This window comes from Bactrocera neohumeralis, chromosome 6, assembly GCF_024586455.1.
Source record: "Bactrocera neohumeralis isolate Rockhampton chromosome 6, APGP_CSIRO_Bneo_wtdbg2-racon-allhic-juicebox.fasta_v2, whole genome shotgun sequence".
NCBI classification, from domain to species: Eukaryota; Metazoa; Arthropoda; class Insecta; order Diptera; family Tephritidae; genus Bactrocera; species Bactrocera neohumeralis.
In genome coordinates this window covers 41941828-41964725 of record NC_065923.1, presented here as the reverse complement: position 1 = coordinate 41964725, position 22898 = coordinate 41941828, and the positions used below count along the sequence as shown (strand labels likewise).

General features: G+C 40.2%; 2 protein-coding genes across 6 annotated transcripts in view; one reads left to right on the top strand and one right to left on the bottom strand.

Moving 5' to 3' along the window:
* LOC126761445 (uncharacterized) overlaps window positions 1-15758 on the top strand; it is a 112496-nt gene extending 96738 nt beyond the window's left edge. For 2 of the 3 annotated variants that reach the window (XM_050477594.1, XM_050477596.1), the window contains 4 exons: window positions 2652-9377; window positions 11407-12169; window positions 12245-13880; window positions 14785-15758. In XM_050477594.1, the coding sequence (XP_050333551.1) occupies window positions 4761-9377; window positions 11407-12169; window positions 12245-13833 (6969 nt within the window). In that variant the 5' untranslated portion in view covers window positions 2652-4760 and the 3' untranslated portion in view covers window positions 13834-13880; window positions 14785-15758. The remainder of the gene's footprint in view (window positions 1-2651; window positions 9378-11406; window positions 12170-12244; window positions 13881-14784) is intronic. The other variant, XM_050477595.1, reaches the window with a different exon arrangement.
* A 1038-nt stretch (window positions 15759-16796) lies between these two features.
* LOC126761454 (TOX high mobility group box family member 4-A) lies at window positions 16797-19450 on the bottom strand. Of its 3 annotated transcripts, none has more exons than XM_050477625.1 (2): window positions 19178-19450; window positions 16797-18291 (listed from the first exon to the last, which is right to left on the bottom strand). In XM_050477625.1, the coding sequence occupies exons 1-2, from the start codon at window positions 19355-19357 to the stop codon at window positions 17491-17493; spliced, it is 981 nt and encodes a 326-aa protein (XP_050333582.1). In that variant the 5' UTR covers window positions 19358-19450; the 3' UTR covers window positions 16797-17490. The 3 variants fall into 3 exon arrangements, with proteins under 3 accessions (XP_050333582.1, XP_050333580.1, XP_050333583.1); XM_050477623.1 differs by having other exon boundaries at window positions 16797-18297; window positions 19178-19448; XM_050477626.1 differs by lacking the exon at window positions 19178-19450 and adding an exon at window positions 18420-18449 and having other exon boundaries at window positions 16797-18297.
* Window positions 19451-22898: the final 3448 nt, after the last annotated feature.

The window sequence follows — 22898 nt, the reverse complement described above, 5'->3', positions numbered from 1 at the left end:
TTGGAGCTCAGGAAAGTATTGACCCGATTGAAGCCATTTTTGACACAATGAAATACTATTGCCAAAAAAGGATTCTGTGTGAATTTCAATTTCATATATCACACATTGAACGATATTTTCGGTCAAAAGTCAACGATTCGTATCAGGTCCACATATTCGGTACCTAGGGTCTTGAACAGTTTTGGTTGGATTTGGACAATTATTGATCAAAAGGTGGCTTTCTTTAAGGGAATTATTAACGCAAAATTTTATTCCGTTATATTAATTAATTCTTTATTTGGGTACTGGAAAGTGAAAGAACCAAATGGAATTTTAAATTGTGTTACATGGGAAGTAGGCGTGATTGTAGTCTGAATTCGCTCATTTTCGCAGAGTGACATAGAAATATGAAAAGAATTTTGTCGAAATCGGTCAGTCGGGTCCCGAGATATGGGATTTCACCAGACTGTGACCGGTGCCACGCCCATTGTCCAATTTTCACACCGGCTCCGATAGAGCCCCCTTATACCATCTACATATATACCACTCATATAGAGTAATTTAGCAGGAGTGCAGTATTTAATTAAAAAAAATAAATAAAGCAGTACTCATTTTATGCAAGTGACCAACCAAATTCAACGCGCTTTTTTTTAAAGGGGGGAAAGACGGGGAAAATATCTAAGCTTATGCAAAATATCTAAACTGAACCTCAAAGTGATCCTCCTTGACCACAATACACTTGTGTCAACGTTTTTGCAATCCTCGAAGCAGTTATTAAAGTCAATTTCCGGAATAGCCTTGAACCTGCTTAGCGATTCACTTTTAATGTCTTCAGTTTACTCGAAAACTGTGTCCTCGGAGCGGTCGTTTGAGTTTGCTGAAAAGCCAGAAGTTACACGGAGCTAAATCAGGTGAATACAGTGGTTACGGCACAATATTGGTTTTAAGTTTGACGAAAAACTCACGAAGAACCAAAGCTGTATGCCACGGTGTATTATCATGGTCCAAAAACCCAAGAGTTGTTGGCCCATAATTCAGGCCTCTTTTTACGAATAGCTTCGCTTAAACGACGCATAACCCTCAAATAGTATTGTAAGTATTAAATTCATATATCCAAGATTTATCGCCAGTAATCATACGTTTCATGACATTCTGGTAGTAGCAAGGCACTGTTTCACATACGTTAACGCAACGCTGTTTTTCAAAAAAGTTGAGAGATTTTGGAACCAGTATTGGTTTCATTTTTCTTGTAACCAAAGAGCTTTCAAAATGTTTTTCACTGATCTTTACGATAACCAAACGGTGCTAATATCTCTGACTATTAATCATCGATTTTCAAGCTCCAATTCCTTGTTACTTTATTGACGTGTTGATCATCAGTTGATGTTGACTGCCGTCCTGGACTTGGTCCGTTGTCAATGCGTTCCCGACCTTCTTTGAATAATTTGTACTAATCAAAAACACTTCATCGCGACAAACAATTAACACCGAGGATCTTTTCCAACATTCTGAACGTTTCGGCATCAGAAATTTGATTCCGCACACAAATTTTAAGACAAGTGTATTTATGATTATTTTGATGTGATATTTGGCACAGATCTCACTGACGGTCATACCATACTAAAAAATACATATTTCGACAAATGGATTTTCGCGCGTTGTTTAAATTAAAAAGTTTTCCTATTTTTTGCCCAACAGTGGTATACTACATACAGTGGACCAATAAAGTTTACATACACCTAGTTCTATTAAATTTCGACACGTTTATTTGTTTCAAAATGGATAAATTTTGTGGTTTTTTTCTATCCATTTCATGATATGTATATTTAGCATTAAATATAGCATATCAAAATATTTTTTTTTTTTACACAAATAAAAAAAAATTAAAGTTAAAGGTTAAAATGGGCATAATTTATATCAAAAAAGTTTACGTACACTTATGATTGTTTACATAAAAAAAAAGTAATTACATTACTTTTAACGGTTTTTGGCCTCCATTTTGTTGCTATTACTGTCCATACAACAATCGATGAGTCCTTACGAGTTTTCGAGAAAAATTTCGGAAAGATTTTGGTCCACTAAGTCCATGATCCAGCTTTTTGGCGAATATCGCATTTTGATGGAACGATGAGCTTTTCGAGATATACGACGACATTGACATAGTTCAGCGAATTAAAAGACAGCGGCTACGCTGTCTAGTCGTTGTCCGGATGGATGAAAACATTTCCAGCTCTGAAATAACGACCAGTTCACGTACAAGGAAGTTGTGTGTTTTGGGGACCAAGTGGAGATGGACCTGGCTTCGCTTGGAATATCCAATTGGCGCCACGTAGCGAAAAGAAGAAACGACTGGCGCGCTGTTGTTAACTCGACTATAATCACGTAAGCGGTGTCTACGCCAATTAAGAAGAAGAAGAAGAAGATATTTGGTACAGATCTCACTGACGGTCATACCATACTAGAAAATATATATTTCGACAAATAAATTTTCGAAATTTAATAAATTAAAAAGTAAACTATTTTTGTCCACTGTATGTACATAGTATGAAAACAATTGAGAACACATTTAGATACAAATGTATGGTATAATTTACTTCACATCTACTGACGTTTTGACTCAACTTATTGTTGTTTTACTTACTCATGTATTTGTTTATTTCTTCCCATTGCAGGTTAATTATACATTAATAGCGGCAACAACACAAAAACTAAAGAAAAACGCAGGCGCAAACAACTGCAACTACAAATAGCATTAAGAGAGCACGAACAATGCACATGCACACACACACACGAGTACACAGCAACAACATTGCCGCTTGAAGAAATAAACAACACCGCGAGTGGCGGCTGAGACTGCGACGCGGCAGAGGCAATAAATCAGTGACAACAACGGCAAAATGTTGACTGCAGTTTATCAACAACAACAACAACAGCAGCAACAACAACAAGAGCAGATAACTACATACAACAACTTTATAAAAATTAAAGCACAAGACGAACGTAAACGACGTCTCGCCACACGGCTGCTGCCAGAGAGACGCTAAGCAACGCGCACCGGCACCGGCACCGGCACCAGCAAACAAAGTGAACTTATTACAAAAGTGTAAACAAAAATACGAGTTACAGCTACAAAAACAACACAGCTAAGGGAATATACACGAATACGGCGCTTTGACAGCAGCAGCAACAACAACAACAGCAGTTGCTTATGTGCATACAACACTAAGCGTTATTGTTGCTATTGTAAAGTGGAGTTTTTTTTCTAATTTTTCGTTGCAACAAGAGCACATTGCAAGCGCTGCATGGTAAACGTGAGCGTAAGCTGGAAGCAACCGAATACCTGGAGCTGCTTAATTGTTGCACGACTTGGTGAACACTTTGTAGTGCAGCAGCAGCAAGCAACATCGTCAACACAGACCCGCTGAGGTGTTTACACAAGTGACAGCTGCAATAACTTAAGCATTAGCGGCAAAGCAACAACAACAACGAAATATACATACAATAGATTTTTGTAAAATAGTCAACGGCAGTGGCAACTCACACAATTAAATTGCGCGGCGTAGAAACTAATTGAACACTGTTGAACAGGTACAGCAAAAGCAACAACAACAGCAAGAACGGCAGTGATCACTAACGTAACAAGCGCAACACCGTTGACGCTACAAGTTGCTGGCGATCCATTCTGGTTGGCCGACGCCACGCTGATTGAGTGTCACAAATAGCAGAAGAACGCCGCGCAAAGCAAAAGGCAAAAAGTTGCGTTCATCCGCATAGCTAAAACAACGCAGTGTACGCCTGTTGTCAACTATAATTGCAAAGCCAAGAATTCGCGCGTTCGGTGTTTGTGTTGCCATGCGAAGTTGCAGCGACGCACAGCGAAATAGTTGCAAATAGAATAGCATTACGTAGCGTAGCAGCGAGTAGTGTAAGTGCACACACACACACACTCACATACATATAAGCAGTTGTACATATATGCATTTTTACTTATATAAGCGACTATATAGCATATATATTTATATACACAGCCGATCTCGTTGTTGCATTTAGTTTAATGTTGCCGCAATTGGAGCCGAGCACAGAAGCGGCGTAATTTTTTTTGCTGTTTTTGACTTCCTTCATTCGTTATTTTCGCTTTACGAGGACGCTTAAACACGAGCAAAAGAATATTTGCCTACAAACTGCAGTTGCGGCGACAAAGCATTGGCGGACAATAATCCACACAGTACCAACGGAATTCACGAAACGCTACACAACAACAACTACAACAAGAATAGTAGCGCATAAAAAGTTGCAATTTAAACGCAACAGACAGACAGCATATTTCATAGCTACCGGCGGCCAGCAGCGCCTGCGAATAAAAAGCACTTCATTTGGCATAGCAAACGGGTGTTTTTTTGTTTTTGTTGTTTGTGCGCTTTTTTGTTGCCGCTAGATTGCATACAAAAAGCAAAAGAACTTGCACGGTAAAAGAACAAACGCGCGCCGAGTGGCGACAAACTGAAAGGAACTCGCCGAGCGTGACTGCAAAGTGTGGAGGCATTAAAGCAAAACGGCGGATCAGCTTGCCAGCATCAAAAATACTGCGAAAAAAGCATAACAACAATAGCGCACGTTGGCAACAATAGCATGCGCTAACGGTACAGCAGCCATTTGCCTAATGAAGCATTAGATAGAGCAACAACTGGCAATTTAAAGCAACAACTACAACAAAACTCACACAGCGTTTGTAGGCGCAGCATAAAGAAATCACATCAGCAACAACAACAACAACAGCAAACATGAACAGTGCCACGCATTCACCAACAGCCGCTACGCCATCGGCGGCGCAACGTGGCAGCGTGACAGCCAATGGCCTTGAGTTAACCACAACACCGCCAGTAGCGCCGGCGCGGCACACGCGCCCCTTGCCCGCGCAACGCGCCGGCAGCGGTTGTGTCAGCGGCAATGGTAGCAGCAGCTCATCCACGACCACCTCTTCGCCACCGCAATATAGTGAGGACTTGCGGCGCGCCAATATGCCCACCACATTGGATTTACTGCCACGTCAAGGTAGCGTGTCATCGACCAAGACCTGTGAAGTCGATTTGGGCGATGAGGAGCGTGACACTTTTTCGCCGGTAAGCACCGCCACCAGCAGCAGTGCGGACGAATGCGCCGACGGCAGCAGTCCCAGTGATGCGGCCATGCTTCCTGCTGGTGGTGGCGGTGATAACGTTGGCAGCACCAGTGCGCGTGCGAACAACAATGGCAGCAGCAGCGCATATGATAATAAAGTCTACGATGTTGTGCATTTGCCGACAGTAGCACCAACGCCAGCGGCGCGCATGAAGGTGTCCAACGGCAGTGGTGTTGGTGGTGGTGGTAGTGTTGCTGTTGCAACTGGTGGCGGCATTCATTCCACTTCGAAGGAGGAGAAGCAGCGACAGAATGAGGAAATTGTTATTATGGAAACGTCGTCAATTTCTTCAGAAACTGGCTCATGGGAATCGGTGTTTCCGCACGCCAACAGTATTGCAACAGGCAGCGTGGTGTCAACGGCCGCATCGAGCGTACCTACTGCTGGTCTTAGCACCACAGCTGTTGGCAAAGTGGCTGAGGTAAATCATCCAACTTTTAGTACAGAATTTTCTCATGGTGAAAATAAACTGCCGAAAGCACCCTTCGAGCTGCCGCGGGAGCGCGACAAATGCGGCGCAGCAGAGCTGCAAATTAATTTACTTAAAGAGCCCGATATCGCGCCCTACCTGCGGGAGCGCACCTACTCGACAGGGGCGTCAGTAACTGCAGATACCAGCTCATTATTCACTGGCATTAGTGCACATTCGCTGTTGCGTGATCTGGAGAGGCGTGAGAACCCCATGAATTCTTCCGGGCATAGCGCCTGCTTCATTGACGCTTCATCGCTGCGTGATGAAGATGAAGTGCTATCCTTTCCAAGTCTGGATGGACAGCAGTCGAATGAGGATGCTAAGGATATTGAAGAGCATGTGGAAGAGCAGCCAACGAAAGTGGTTGGTGTAGAAGATGAAGATTCACCTACTAAGAAACTTGAATCATTCCATAAAGCATTTGCCAAGTGCAAAGTGAAATCTAAAGACTTGCCTGAAACTGCAGAAATATTTGATGCATCAAAGTCAAGTTCCAGTTCGAATTCTGGTGCAGATTCGCCGCAGAAACAAATTTCGGTTGCCTCTGCCAATTCCACAAATAATCTCTCGGACGAGGAAAAACTTTGGAAACGTGAACACGAAAATCAAAAAGCGCCACTGACTACCGAAGACAAGGATGCGGTTGGTAAGGCACAACAACTTGCTACCCAGCAGCACATCTCCACGCAAGAGGATGCCACAGAGGCATCAGTTTCATTAGTCGCTGATGCCGATTCCTCAGACTCTTCGGAAATCGTTAAGTTGCGCCGTGAACAAGAACATAAACCACGACCGTATATTTTTCAGCATAATATGCAACAATTTAGTATTCATCCCTTGGCGGTAAGTCCTAAATTTTCGGTGCACAGCTCGACAGGTACCAGCATTTCACATCCGACCACAGTACATGCAGCACACAATGATCTCAGCTACACAACCGACTACTCTTCATCCAGTCCTGCGCCGAGCTTAGTTTGGTCCGAACACGAACACCGTCCTAGTCTAAGCGGTCGTCCACATGTCGATGACTATGATGGACACACACATAAGGCATTTACTCAACCGGACACACCGCATAACTCAATAGCACACATAGAGAATGCCTCAAGCAATAACTCTTCCATACATCGCGACTATACAATGTCTTCTTCATTATCACACCAACGCGATTCCGGCGCATATTGCAGCGATGCCACAGACTCGCCAGTACCAATGCCGCGCACGCCAAAACGTTCCAAGTTTGATGAAGCAAATCCCATTATATCCGGTGGCGCTTCAATCAAAGATTTTGCGCCCAAGCAATGCGAAAGCCCACCAGTGCATCGACGTTTGGAGTCGTGCCCCATCGTCTCGGGTGGCTTTGCCTCATTGGATTTTGAACCAACACGTCCGCTGGGCGACGATGATGAGGATCAGGTAGAGTTGCGTTCACGACCGAAGACACGTAAACCTATACCTGGTATTGCGTCATGGGTTGTGGATATGAGTGACTGTCGTACGGAGCGTCGTAAAAGCACCAGCTCAACTTCGAGCATGGAAGCATCTGCAAGTAAGTTTCGGGAACGTTCCGATTCGACAAGTTCGCATAAGAGCGGTTGCGGCTTTTATGTTTCCTTAGATAATATGGATGATAAGCCCAATAACGATGATCTCAATAAAAAACCAATGAAGCCGCAGATGAGTAAATCGTACACGGCACCGAAACCGGCCGGTTTCTTTGTGAATCTCTCGAAGAGCGAATATGCAACGGCCGATGAAGTAAAACCTGAAGAGCCAAAGCCAGAGGAGACAACGGCTGCAGATAAGAAAAATATCTTTAGTATGTTTATAGATATTGGTGAGAGCAAGAAGCCTACTGGCACGCCAAGAAAGGAACCATTTAGTTTAGCGCAACGTTTATCTAGTTCGTATGCTTCGCATGCTGCTCAACGCCGCGGTGACGATGTGATGCGTTCCAGCGCAAGCTCGACGGAAACATTAATGGCAAAAAGCAGCAGTCTGAAGATGAGTGCGGACAATGAATTAAGTGGGGAGAGTAAATCGCTTGATTATAAGTGCAACCTTGAACCACCCATCACAGTTGCGGCTATACGTCGGCTGTCACAGCAGCAGCGCGCACAAAACGACGCAACAAAACGACATTCGTGGGGAACTAATGCAACAAAAGAAGGCGTCACGTGCGACTACAAACGCTCCATTAGCCTTACGGCAAATGGCGATTCAAAAGAGAATGGTGGTAATGGATTAATGAGTATAATTGATAAAATACCGTTAATATCGAAAGCGTCCTCCTTGTCGGTGGACAGCTCGTTGTCGCCTTTCGACGAATACACCGGTTCCAAGTCTGAATTGAGCACATGTTCAAACAATTCGGCAAGAAACTCTGTGTCGGGCGGTGAGCGTGACGATGAAGTGTTCCTCGCTGGCACCGGTGCCGCTAACGGTGGACGCGTCAAGAGACGACGTCGTGATGTACAAATCAATGAAACATTTGACAAAAGTAGTTTGGCTTCCATAACAGACGGTGTGCTTTCAAAAGATTTGTCGCCAGCATCCACGACTGATACTGAAGACTTGACTTTCCAGCAGGATGAAGAACTGGCAATGCGTGAGGCGGCACTGCAACAGCAGCAGCAGCTGCAGCAACAGGTGCCCTCAAATCGCTCATCGGCTATTATTATGGAAACCATAATTGAGGCCAAAGAAACATCCTCGCCTAAGAAAAATGCCTCCGGTCACACCATGGAGACTCTACATGCAACCATAGAGAAACAAAAAATGCTACTCGAAACGGTGAATGAGCATGGCGAAGTTGAGAAGGGTACATTTGTGAAATTGTCGGATATGGATAAACCCGCAAAGTTCGAGCTTCACTCGCCGGAATCAATGAGTAAGAGTGTGGGCAATCATCGTCAAATCAATCGGCTATTTCGTGACGATTCGAAAACGCGCCCTCACTCATGGACCATGACACGTTCTCAAGGCAATAGTTTCCTCAGCATAACTAATTCGGTCGAGAACTTACGTAGCTTGTCGCGTCTTTTCCCGAATTTTTCGAAAGAGTTCTCCAACTCTTTGCCGAACGACATTATCTGTGATCAAATGGACTACATACAAACGGATATCAGCGGTGATTCCAGTATGGCTTCAAGTATCAGTCGTTCCGGCATGGATGAGTCTTCCATATCGTGCCGTCAACCACGCAGATTGGGTGAGGATTTGTTGAAAATGTTCCTGCAAGAGATTGCCACCGACATGGTCGTCGAAGTGCATGGCCGCCGCATAAAGGCGCACAAATGCATTCTACGCTCGCGCTGTCAGTATTTTGCCGCTATGTTGGCGGGTAGCGGCGCACAGAGTGTGGTCTCACTACAGGGTTATTCCTATTCGGCAGTACATTTTGCATTGTGTCACATTTATTCCGGCGCTTCGCATCCACCCGATGGTATTAGTTTGATGGAGTTGGCTGCTTTAGCTGACCTACTTGGTTTAGAGGGGCTGAAGGAAGTCACTGCGCACGCCTTGAAGACGAACTATTGTCACAATTTTCACAAACCCTGCTCGGGTTGTATCGATGGCATACTGCAGGTCCTGCCTGTGGCATTGACTCACTCGTTAGATGATTTGTATCGCAAATGTTTGCGCTGGACTTGTCGCCACTACATGAAAGTATGGCCAACACGTCAATTTGCTCAGCTGCCAGCAGACATATTGGGACGATGCCGACAGCAAATTGTTGCTTACATGGTGAGTTTACCTTTATTTGATTTATTTATAACACTGAATTGAAGAGCTATTTAACAGTAATGAGTTTTATTAAGAGCTATAGCTAGAAATTGAAACTGTATAAAATTGCAAGCCTTTGAAATTTCATCTTACTTCTTGGTTAACAAAAATTACTTCAGATTTTGGCATGCGGATGCTAAGTCATTAAGAAACTGTCGTTAATTGAACCTTGTCGACTAGACAGATTAGTAATAAATTTGACCCAACCTCACTTTTTCCTTAAATGGATGAGCATGTTCCTTCCAAGTTGACAATCCTTCGCCCGATAATAATAAATAATCTGATATGTAGTGTTTCGTACCTTTTCGGATCTTCTTTTAGATATTATTGTCATCGTCCACGCCTCTGCACCATATAGCTGGACGGAAATAATGAGGGACTTATGGTATTTGGGTTTTGTTCATGGAGAGAGGACTTTACTTCTCAATTGCCTACTCAGTCCGAAGTTACACAGTTATTCTGTGTTGGATTTCGAAGTTGACATTGTTGTTGGTGTTAATACTGGTTCCAAAATAGATGAAATTATCTACGATTTCGAAGTTATTACTCTCAACAGCGACGTGGGACCCAAGTCGCAAGTGCGACGACTGAATGTTTGATGACAGGATTTCGTCTTACCCTCGTTCCATACCAGACCCATTTCCTTCGCTTCTCTATCCATTCTTGATAAAGCAGAACTGACAACAGCGCGGTTGTTGAGGCCAATGATATCAATATTACTGCCGTACGCCAGCAGCTGTACACTCTTATAGAAGATTGTACCTTCTCGATTTAGTTCTGCAGCCCGAATTATTTTCTCCAGAAGAAGATTGAGGAAGTCACATAAAAGAGAGTCGCCTTGTCTGAAGCCTCGTTTGGTATCAAACGGCTCGAAGAGGTCCTTTCCGATTCTGACGGAGCTTTTGGTATTGTGCAACGTCAGTTTACACAGCCGTATTAGTTTTGCGGGGATACCAAATTCAGACATCGCGGCATAAAGGCAGCTCCTTTTCGTGCTGTCCAAAGCAGCTTTAAAATCGACGAAGAGGTGGTGCGTGCCGATTCTCTTTTCAAGGATCTTTTCCAAGATTTGACGCATGGTGAATATCTGGTCGGTTGTTGATTTTCCAGATCTAAAGCAGCACGGATAAGGTCCAATGAGTTTTTTGACGATTGGATTTAATCTTTAACACGGCATGCTCCATAGAACCTTATATGCAATTCTTTTTGTAGATTGGGCAGAATACACTTAAATTCAAATCGTTGGGCATGGAATCCATCACTACTAGACTTAAAAATGATGATGAAGCAGATTCTCAATGGCAAGTGGGTTTTATATGAAGCCTGGCAGACATAACCTCGCCAACAGTGGTCTTTACAGTTGGGAACTCAACAAAAAATCAAACTGTTTCAAAGAATTTACTTTAAAATTAGATTGCTTGTAAAAGATTTTAACTTTAAAATTAGATTGTGAAAAATCGCATTCAACCATAATTTAAATTAACCCATATCTAAATACAATCTTGGAATAATTATCAGTTTCATTGCCAATGTGTTTTAATCTACGAAACCTTGAGATATTATCAGTGCGAAATTGTTTATTTGCCACTGAAGAGAACGGAATTTAATCAAATTCGCACAGCCTCTTATCTTTACGGCGTGTTTAGTATAGATGAACCCTATAAGAACGGCCACTCCACTACCTTAGCTATAGAGATAAGTAATTGATAAGAGTGTGTGCCCAACTCTCGACAAATGCGATAAGCGAACAATGATTTTCACTATGTGAGGACTCCCAAGTATATTATATACCTGCATGAATGCATATGCCTTATCTAGTGAGATATCGATCGATGATAAGCGACAAATTATAAGAATTATGAATCAGCTGTATTTGTAGGGACTGAGCGTCGTTATCAGCTTGTTAACCTACTTATTATATTAAATATTTTGTATTTATGTTTTAATAATTCCCTTATCGCTTCTTTCTATGTACAATATTACGCTGCAGACATCGGAGAGCGTTTTGGACACAGTGCTCGATTGTGATAACTTGCTGACACAGTTGGCGACCTACCGCTGGGGTGGTATTTGTGAGAGTCTTGTACGTGATATATTGGACGCCGCCTATACCTACATTGCCGATCACTTTGCTAGCCTGATAGCGAGTGACTCCTTCCTATCGCTCGGTCACGATCGTAGCTGTCACATACCGCGACTCGAGAGCGTACTATTGCGCACAGCATCGTCGCTCACACCGGATCAGGCATGTCGCAGTTATCAGCGTGTGACACGCCTCAACACTGTGTTGCAGGCGAAAGTCATACAAATGCCGGCAAATCTTGGTGAATTGGCTAAAGAATTGCAGGGCTTGCAAGAGGAAGACTTGGATTGGGATGCTGAGTACATACGTTTGGTCAGCGCCATACTGTCCGCAGTGGAGCAGTGTCTTATACGACAATGTTCGCGCGCTATGCGTGTGACTGCTTGGCAACGTATGGATCTCGACTTGCGTAAGAAGATACAGACATTGGCGCGTCTCACCGAACCGATGGATCTGAAGCGCAGCAAGCCCGTCTCGAAAGCGTTCACATTTAGTGGTAGCACACGCAACCAGGATCTGTATCAGGTGAAGTTGGCAATACAGGCGCATTCGAAGCGCGCCATGGCACAGGATACACAACTCTATAAGGCAACGCAGACTCAAGAGGCGGGTAATGTGCAGACCACCGAGCGCGGTGTGCAGGCCAACAACGATATACGTGAAGGCACAAGTAAGTACAAATAAATTCATGCTTAAATGTTAGTATTACCATTTTTTCCTAAACATATAATATGTGCTTTTGCAGGTAAAATTCTGAAATCGAATACCCGTGTCCATGTGCCTCAAGCGCTGCGCGCTAGCTCACAGAGCGCCACAACTTCCGAACGCAACAGTTTAAACACACATCGTCGCACACAATCCGAAGCGCCAATGCATATAAATAAAGTCACCACAGCCGCACCAGCGTTGCCACCAAAACCTAGCAGCGCCGAAGTGAAGAGTGACAACAGCAAGAAAATAGCAGCACGTCTGTCTGAGGTGCGACCACGCTACCTAGAGCCGCGCAAAGTGCACGCGCCAGCAGGTTTTGGTAATGGCCCAGTGCGTAGCGCTACAAGTTCCAGTATACCGGCCACCACCAAAGGTAAAGGCCGTCAGATCTCATCTAGCGATAGTTCGCGCACTTCCAGTCCAGCCACGCGTAAAACCGCTAATCAAATCGGACGTAAGTCCATTAATATGTCGCTGGACAGTTTGGCGTCGCCATCGCGCCGTGGTCGCACCATGCGTATGAAGGCCGCCGACAATGCCGACCGTTTTTCGGATCGTGGCGGTGATTCGCTCGGCGATAGCATGAAAAGCTCGGTGATGACAAATAAAGCGATATCGCAGGAATCACTTTCGAGCATAACCAAGCTGTCGCGTTCGAATCCGCTCATTGGCAACAGCGTCAAACAGTCGGCAGCTGTCGGTAGTAAGTCGCAAAACAGCAAGTTGACTAATGGTATTGTGAAGACGAATCGCGCTGCAAGCATCGGCACCAAACCGCCGAAGCATTTGCAACAGCAAAATATAAAATCAACCGGTTCGAGCCCCTCTTCGGTGACAACAACCAAGTCAGCCGCCAGCCGCCTCTCATCCGTTTCATCTACACACTCATCGCGCGATATGTTCAAAAATCGTTCGATTTCGATGCCGGGTCAACCAGCGTCACAGAGCACTGCTGGTGGTCAACAGACATCGGCAGGTGGCCCGCGTCATAGTTTCTTATCGGCCAAATCACGTGAGATACTCGCCAAACGCGCAGAGAAAAACAAATTACAGCAGCAACAACAACAACTACAACAAACCGCCAATAGCTCCGGCGATGAACGGAGCAATACGAACGCCGTCCCTGCACCCACCAATAACCAACAACAACAAAAGCAACAACATCCGCACACCGGTCCAATACGTTCCGCCTCACACACAGCCGTCACAGCGACGTCAAATGCCAATTATACGCGCAATTCGCTACCATCGAATATACCGACACGTCGCCCCAACTCGCTGCAACTAAAGAAAACAACAAATAATCATCTTGTCAGCAATAAAAATAATAACGCTGCCAATCAAATGGCACATTTGAATAATAAAAACAAAATCATTAACGCCACCAATGGTGTGTTGAAGGCAGCGCATGCGGTCAAGCAGAAAATCGAATTGTTCATCGATACGTCCACGTCAGCGGCTGGCCGCGGTGAGAAGACAACACCGCCACCAACTCAAACGACTCAGAAAAGCAGCGACCAACAACAGAAACCGACACGTGTCGAAACGAAATTAGAGCGTTCCAGTACGTTTTGCAAGGAGTCCTCCGATATGGATATCAATGAGTTGCAGATTATTGAGTAGAGAGAGGAAGCTTAATGCGACTTGGCGAGAGCTCAACCGCAAATGAGGTGGGGTGTGGGGTTATTTAATATTTATATTTTTGTATACTTATATTATATTGGCATGCACAATTAATTATTATTTATAGTAATTATATGCTATAAGCCCTATCGAGATAGTTTTCAAGATACATACATATATTACTTTCGACGCTGAATTTTGAACATATCAAAACACGAAAGCATCTTCACATAGTCCATGTTTTCTCTAATATATAATATGAAAAAGAAATTCGAGGAATGGTGTCGAGTTGTCAGTCCTCGGCAGGATAAAATTCCGGGTCCGTTCCGGCTTCTTACCCAACTGTAATGGGAGCAGAATACTATACATACTTTTATTTAGACCCGACTGTCGTGGGAACAGAATACTATATATACTTGTATGACGGATCAGCTTAATGAGTCGATTTAGTCATATCCGCTTGTCCGGCCCTTTGTCCGCGAACTAACCTCTCAGTATTTGAGGTATCGACCTCAAATTTTGCACACGTGCTTTGCTCACAAAGAAGCTGATCATTTGACGGAACCGATATTGGATAACTATAGCATATAGCTACCATACAAATGGGACGAACAGAATCAAGTCCCTGTATGGAAAACTTTTTTGATTTGACGAGATATTTCCAAGAAATTTGGCATAGGTTATTATCAAAAGCAACGCTACAATCTCCGAAGAAATTGTTCAAATTGAATTACTATAGCATATAGCTGCCATATAAACTGATCAATCAAAGCAAGTTCAAGTACTTTTTATAATCTTTCTTTATGCTATAAAAAATACGCCTGTGAAGGCTATTATAGCTTCGAAGTTTTTTTTTCTTATTTTTACCTAATTTTAATTATTTATATTTGATTTTTTAAATATTAACCAAATTATCTATTCAGTACTACATCTCAACCTTATTTTCTACAGTTTACTACCATAAGAGCAAGAGGATTGAATCTGCAGTATTACCAACCAGGAGGCTGGCAACGCTAGGAACAGCTCTACGAACGCTTTGGTTAAAAGAACGACTCTAGTCAATAATGATGGGAAAATTGCTAGCTATGAAAGACAAATTTAAAATGACGGTATATACAGAAATTGGGAAAAATATACATATATACAATATTTGGAAATTTGGAAAAATATATATACTTACACGTAGTTGTCAATAATCTAAAATTTGCATAAACCTGGACGTAACAGCAACTTTAATCAAAAATTACCAAAAGCCGTTAAAAACCTAAAAACCATGCAGTAGCTACATGCAATAACAGTTATTCGTATATTTGCATGCCTACCACAAATTTACATACAAAAGCTGCATATACTATACAGCATAATAGTTGATCGCGAGATGAAAATTGTTATTTCAAGAACAAATAAATATGAAAATTAGTAGTGTTTATTACCGCAAAATATCCCTCCTCCACAAGGCCCATAAAGTATAGGCAAACATTATACCCAAAATAACGCCAGCTGTGTGCACAGCGGTTAGCAAGGTATGATACGTATATGAAGAGGAAATTAAGATAAGAATTACTTGCAATTTTCAAAAATGTATTGAAAACAGAAACGAACGAACGAAGTTAAGGTTTTAATGTTATAGTTGAAAGGTAGACTTTCGTGATATTATTTACAATGCAATGCTTCGTTTCTTTTTTGCAGAAAGTGCAAGCAAACATATACATACATATGTATATGTACTTATATACATATATTATACATATGTACATATATACATATGTGCACGCATAATGATATGTGTGCTTTAGGATTTTTAACTTTTGAATTTGCATTCGCACCTGCGAGTCTTCGAAATACCAAAAATAAATATTTAATCATTGCTTATATGCGTGCAATTGTTTTTGTTTTTCTTTTTAGTTTGCTTGTGCCACGTGCAATTGTTTTTGTTTTTCCTTTTTTTAGTTTGCTTGTGCCACGAAAGTAACAGATCGCTTAAAGCGTTCGAAAACCCTTCCGCCCTCTTCAGCAAATTTATATTTTATATTTTTTGCACTTATAATATGTGGAAAATGTCAGCAAACAGCTGTTTTGTGTTTACCATTTGAAATGATTTTATATTTACTGAAATGCATATATTTTTGCCAACATTGATCTTCAATTACTTCGAATGCGCTATTGCTTTTGCTTTTATACGCAGCATAATAATTATATTGAATTGTGTGTGTATATTTTTGTATTTTTTTTTTGTTTACTTGCTTCTACATTTCCTATGAAATGCGTTAGATTATACACTCTCCAATTTGCATACTTGTAAGTGTATATTAGCCTATTGAAAAAACTTATTATATTCGTAAGCTCAACATACATTTTTACACGGATACTGCGAAAACGACTTAATTTTATAAATGCGGCAAACATGAAATTTTAGTTTTAAGTAACTGTATTATACATACATACAAGCATATATATATAGATTTTTGAGCTTCTAAATTTATGATTTGATATTTTCTTTTGAAAGTTTGCCAGTTGATTCAATGTTGAATCTACAGAAATGTATGTAATTGGTCTATTGGCTGGCTGCAAGTTAGCGAATATAAAAATTCACAAATTTATAAGTGTGTACGTTACTTGTATTATGCTATAAAATATACATTAATATTAAAATTGAAACAAAAAATGGAATAAAATGTTTTTGCTTTTTCAAAGGATACAAATATTGCAAGAAAACCAAGAAATGTATTAATAAAACATTAATATAACAAATTCAGTAATAAATTTCGTTTTTATTTCATTTATGCTTGTTTATAACTAGTTACTTGTAAGTATATACAAATATGGTTGAAATAACAAAATTTAAAAGGTATACATTCAAGAACACAGTGCAACTAAAATTCTTGAAATACAAAAAATATTACATATAGTAGAACTTTTATTTTTTCAAAAGTAAGGTTAAGCATAGGAAAACTCAAAAGTAGTTAGTATTTATATAGTGTTTTATTAGATAATTATTTATATTCGACACGTTTTGCACACCTGTTGCTCTTACGTGTACTTTTTCAAGATTCCGCAAAGGAACTGCAAATTCTCTACTCTCACTATTTTTCCTCAAACTGAGCCTTGAACACTTTTTGTTAAAATCTCACTATTTTGCTTCAAACTAACCTCTCATCAATTTCAGTTAAAAATAAATAATAATTAGAACTCAAGTTTTGCGTTGTGTTTCCACAAAATGCCTTTAGACACGCAGTCTCTAAATAAAACGCTAAACTTATAGCTAGCTTACAGATAAGTCAATATAATAAGATTTGATGGAAAGTTTAGGACAGTAAAATAATCCGAAATTACTTTGATGAAAAGTTTGGAACAATAAAATAATTCGAAATTACTTTTCGAAAACATATCTTACAGTTTTAATATAAATAATAAAATAGTCAAACTTCAAGGTGATAGCACTGTCTGGGACTAGGAAGCTTTGAAATGTCTACAGCAGTTGAATGGTGCGCATTAAGTTACTGCAAAATGTTTTCCAGACTAAGTGTTTTATGTTGCTCTCCTTTCACTAAGCTTCACTTTTCACTTGAGACGCTCCATACTACCATTATTTGTTAATGGTTTCTGAAAGAAAGAGTCTTACTTTCGCACACTGCCGCCACTACAATAAGCCCGCTGTTATTGCTTGCGTGACTCCAGATTCGATTGCACCCAGGCGTTGAACACATTGCGGCAGTGTATGACGACGCACTCATTGCTGCAATATTCATCCTCCCAATCGGGATTGATGATGGCGCGCTTATTGCAATTTTCTCGTGTGCATTTCTGCACAGCACCCGCTTCACTGAGCATTTGAATTTGTGGCTGCGGTGGTTCGTTCGCTGCACTGTTTACTTCCGCAGGAGGCGCTGCCGCCTGCACCTGTGCGGCGCTTACGTTTGTTTCACTGTTGCTGGCAACATTATTGGCGATGTTATTGTTAATGCTGCCGTCTGTGTTGTAACGAGATATTGTGAAAACAGCCGGTTTGGTTTGTAGAGCAGGCGTCGGTGTAGTATTAGCAACATTATTTGCTAATTGTTGCTGTTGTTCATCCTGTTGTTCACGATATATGCGCATTTGTTTCATATATTCCGCCTGCGCTGCTTCATGTTTTTTGCTATAAACATTTTTATGGCTCACATCTAGTGCCTCCCACATAGATGAGACGATGCGCGACAACTCTTGAAAAGTACAGTTGGGATTTTGTTGTTTTATTGCGCTAACAGTATCGCGAAAGAATAGTCCGTATGCTGACAGCGGTTTAGCGGGCTCATTGGCATCCGTAGCTGTTGGCGCTAATTGCTTGCGTGCAGCTAGTGTTGCTGTTGGTGTGTTTTGTGCGTTCTTCGTTGGCGATACAGCATACGCGGTATTCGCGAAGGATTCATCATTGGCGCTATGGTACTCATCCAGAGACACGTCCATGCTACGAATTCTCTTTGTCTATAACCAAAAAAAAAAAAAAGAAAGCAATATAAGTTAATTAATAAATCTAAAACATTTAGGAAACAAAAAAATAGAATTTGAAGAAAACATTCTTATTTTGAAATACCCAAAAAACTTACTAAAAGTTTCTTCATCTGTTCCTTAAAAACAAAAAAAAAATATCTCAATGCGAATGCCTTGCTGCTAATCAAAATATAATTAAACTTAATGTGGCGGCCGAAGCTTGGTGACTAAAATAATACAAAATGATTTGCGATAACGCACGCTCTATCTACACACAGTTCTACAAAACAAACCCGTACCGCATATGAATAATTGTTCATGGATATAATCGTCATGTGGTTTTGAATCCCGAGACAACAATATCGGAAACATTTAGTACAAGTTATAGCGAATGCACAAAAAACCACGTCAACGTTTATATCAATTGTGTACGCAGGGACCCTATGTGCCTCTCACCAAAAATGCTTTTAATTCCCCTTTGCCGAGCGCGGTACTCGCTTCATTGATTTTCAGCTTCTATTGATTGTCCATCAGTCTGCCGGTCACTATGTAGGTCTGTTATTTTTACACAAACAAATACTAATCCAATTTCGTAGTATCGTTTTTGTTGTGATTATAATCTTTGTTCAACTTAAATGACAGATTTATAAATGTTTTTTTAATTTACGCTGAAACACGCTGCTACTTCTATTCGCTATTGTGTTTCCTAAAAAATGAACGTATCTTTAAAAAAATGTTGCTATTTCACGTTCAATTTATATTGCACATCGATTTTACTTCAGTACCAAATAGCAGCTTTCGCTCCTTTACCCGATGTATAAAATACTTTCACGTTTTATAAATATTGAAATTAATATTATTTATTTACACTTACATTAAAATGCTGTTGTTGAATTAATCCTTCTTCCTGACGTTGTTGATTTATCACGCTACTGGGGGCGTAAATTTCTGCACCACCTTGAACTTTACTTATAGTGGCGCAATCTGTCTCGTTGTCTGGCAAATCGAATATTATCTCGTCTCCAAATGATGGTGTATGGAACTGCGCATTCATTCTCACACGCCTTGCGTCGATTTTGGTTGCTATGTTAATTGTTTATTTATTAACAAGCAACAAACTATAAAAAATGAAACAAACCCGAAAAACTATTTTTTCATTGATGTCTTCGAGGCTTGAGGAATATGAGAAATGTCAAAATGACGTTAAAAAATTTAGCGTTACCAGTCTGTTCAGTATGGTTTTTAAATACCGGAAGTTACCACCAAACAAAAATTTCTTCTTGTCAATTTATGGTATAAATAACGTTACGTCGTCTACAGTGTAACGCGATTAGTTAGTCGGTTCTATCACTGAATTGTGATGAATAAATTAATTGTGTGAATAAATTAAATAAAAATTAAGAAATGCATCGCACAAATTCCTTAATGTAAATTAATTCACTGCACAATAATTTTTCAAACAATTAACAGTTCACAAAATATAATTTAGTTATTTATAATAATATAATGTTTTGAGTATTTAAGTCGTTTATTTCTTTTCAACGAGTACTTTAGCAGTGTGAGTGTTCTAAACAACTGAACCTCAATTACAGCAGTGTATGACCTTTAAATAGTATATCCTCAGCTTTCTCTCGCTTTCTTACTTTGTGTCTCCTCTCTTTTCTCTCTCTCTCTCTTTTACTAAGGTATTCTGAAAAATCTCTTTTGTCGGACATTTTGCATTTTCAATTTGAGTGCAATTAAAAAATTTAATAATTTTAAAGAAAAGTTTTGCGAAAAACATAACTTGCCTAACGAATATTTTTTTAATTCCAAATTTTTGTTCTGTTCAAAAGTATTTATTCCTTGTCTAATATTGAATAGTAATTATTTTATTTGTTTTTGTAAATAGTCGGTAACTTGTTCGTGTCAATGTGTGCACTGATCATTGCAACATTTCACAGCACATCAAAACATATGATGAATGAAACGACCATGAATTTTTTTTTAATCGCAACAGAGTGGCATCATCTTACAATATCACATTTTGACGTAACCACGTAAGCCTACATTAAATCAATTAACCCACTATAGACTTGAACTTATTGGAATATATTTTATATTAAGTATAACTATTCAAGTTACCAACAAGTCGCAGCTACCCGAAACTTTAAGCATTGAAGAATTTTCTGGAAACCTGCGCTTGAGCTATAAATAGAAATTATAACTTATGTATGTGTTTATGCTACTTATACTTATGTTCTTGCTAAGCGACGAGTGTGAGAAAGAGACAAATATATGTCGTATAACTTATCACGACGGCATGTGGTAATAAGCAGGTATCTTAAAAATTGCGTCTGGTTGTTTCTGCAAAGTTTTCTTCTGTACGTGTGGTCGTTTATCCCTCTCATATGCAAAGTTTTTATGAGTTACACGATGAATATGGCATGTATTAGTTTCCGCGCTAATTTTTCAATACATTGCCGCTTCGGTAGCCGTAACCTGCTGGATACGTCACAACACGTCGAAAGCTATGTAGATATGTGTAAGGAAGAGATGAACGATCAAATGCTTATCCCAGTTTACAGTATTCCTGTTTAATAACCTAGAGCAGGAAACATCGTCTATGAAGCGTTAGACATTAGGTATTGTAGAGTCCATAATTCTTAAAAAATCAGATAATAACCAAGTCCACTCCTCATATAACGGTTTAATTGAAAACTAGCAAAAGTGCGATAATTCATTGAATAAATGCCCCTCAAAAGTATTAAATTTCTCAATCCAGGTAGTATGAAAGGGCTCTCGGACTCGGAATTGAACAATGGGCGAGGCATTCACCCCCCTTTAAGAGAAATCCTATATCCCAGGAGCTACAACAAAAACTTGATGTGTGAAGTTATTTAATTGTTACTATTATACACTATGAAAATTAATAAAATCCGATTACCACCACGCCTATTTCCCTTACAACCAATTTTTAAATTCCTTCTGATTCTTTCACTTTGCAGGATAGAAATCAAACATTATTGAAATAATTAGCATACAACTTTGCAAAAATAATGCCTTCAAGATATTTCATTTAACGCCTAAAAATTATCTACTTCGGACTTTAAGTTCTCAGGACCTAGACACCAAATATGTCGACTCCAGCTGATGGATGATTTTTTACCGTCAATCAATCTGCAAGATGTAGTATTGAAATTTTGGGAGACATTTTTTTGATGACAGCATGCTAATTTGCCAAAAATGGAGAAAATCGAAACAATAGTTTTCTAAGACCCCATATATGTTACCTAATATAAATATTTTCGAACCCCTGGTTGATTTTTTACCGCAATCATCGGCCAACATTTATGAAATCTTGAAGAATCTCTTTATAATAACAGTGTATCCTCTTGCCCAAAATTCTTGAAATCAGGTCAATACTTTCCCTAGTCCTCATAAGCATAATAAAGGGAGATCCATTCCGAGGTTACCTGCTATTTTTCAGAGAAAAAACACAAATACTTCTAGTTTAATGGGGCATGTTTATTATTATTCTTGGGCATTTATCTTTTGAAGATTATCTCTTTGAAATGTTGGCCGCGGCTACGTCTCTGATGATACATTTCGACTCGTAACTGGCATGCGATGTTTTCCCACAAGGCTGGAAGCTGGTTTTCCCCCGAAGAATCGAAGCTGGTTTGTCCGCTTAGACTTCACATATTCCCTCAGGAATAAGTATTTTGGTATGATATCACACGATCTTGGTGGCCCAGCGACCGGCACAAACGTAAAATTATCTGGTTACCGAAGTGTTTTCTTAATAAATCCATTGATTGATGCGATGTGTGCGAAGTGGCACCGTCTTGTTGAAAACAAATGTCACCGAAATCACGAGCTTTAATTTCAGGTTCTTACATCCCAAATGTCGTAATTTTGCTTGTTTACAAATTTAGAAATGGGCTCTCATCGGTGAAGAAAAAACGTCGGATGCTCAAAGAGCGAAGCGATATCGTCGGAAGGTCGAGCGGCTTCAGTTCTTGCACAAGTTGTATTTTATAAGCTTTCTATTTAAAATCTCGACGTAAAGTCGTCCGAGGTGCTGCAAACGGCGCCGAATCGACTCTCCACTGTCTTCGTGTACACTCTCAGCTGCCGGACGTGAACTATTCGGTCGAATATTATCCAATAATAAATGCAGGCTCTAAAGATGGGTGAAGGTGCTGCAAAAGGTACGCTCAGTAGGCCGATTATGTTGACCAAGTTGAGCAAAGCGCGAGAAACACATTCTTTACAGAACGTGAATTTTCGTTATAGAGTTGAACGATTTGTAAACGTTGTCCAGGCCATGACAGCTTGACACGACTCACACGAGATCTGTCAAAAAAAGACTATCGAAAAAATACCTCTACTTGGATTACCAGTTATAAGGATATTCAGAAATTCGCTTGACTTTATACCTTAGATTTTGTTCAATCATTAAGGTTTCTCAACTTGCAGTCTGGGGGAGTATAAAAAGTTCAGTTAACGCCAAACTTAGGCTTTTCTTACTTGTTTCCTTTTTACTTTGTGCTAACAAATTTATAAGTTAAAACACTTTTATTTAGATATATAAGTATTTATTTTATTTTTTT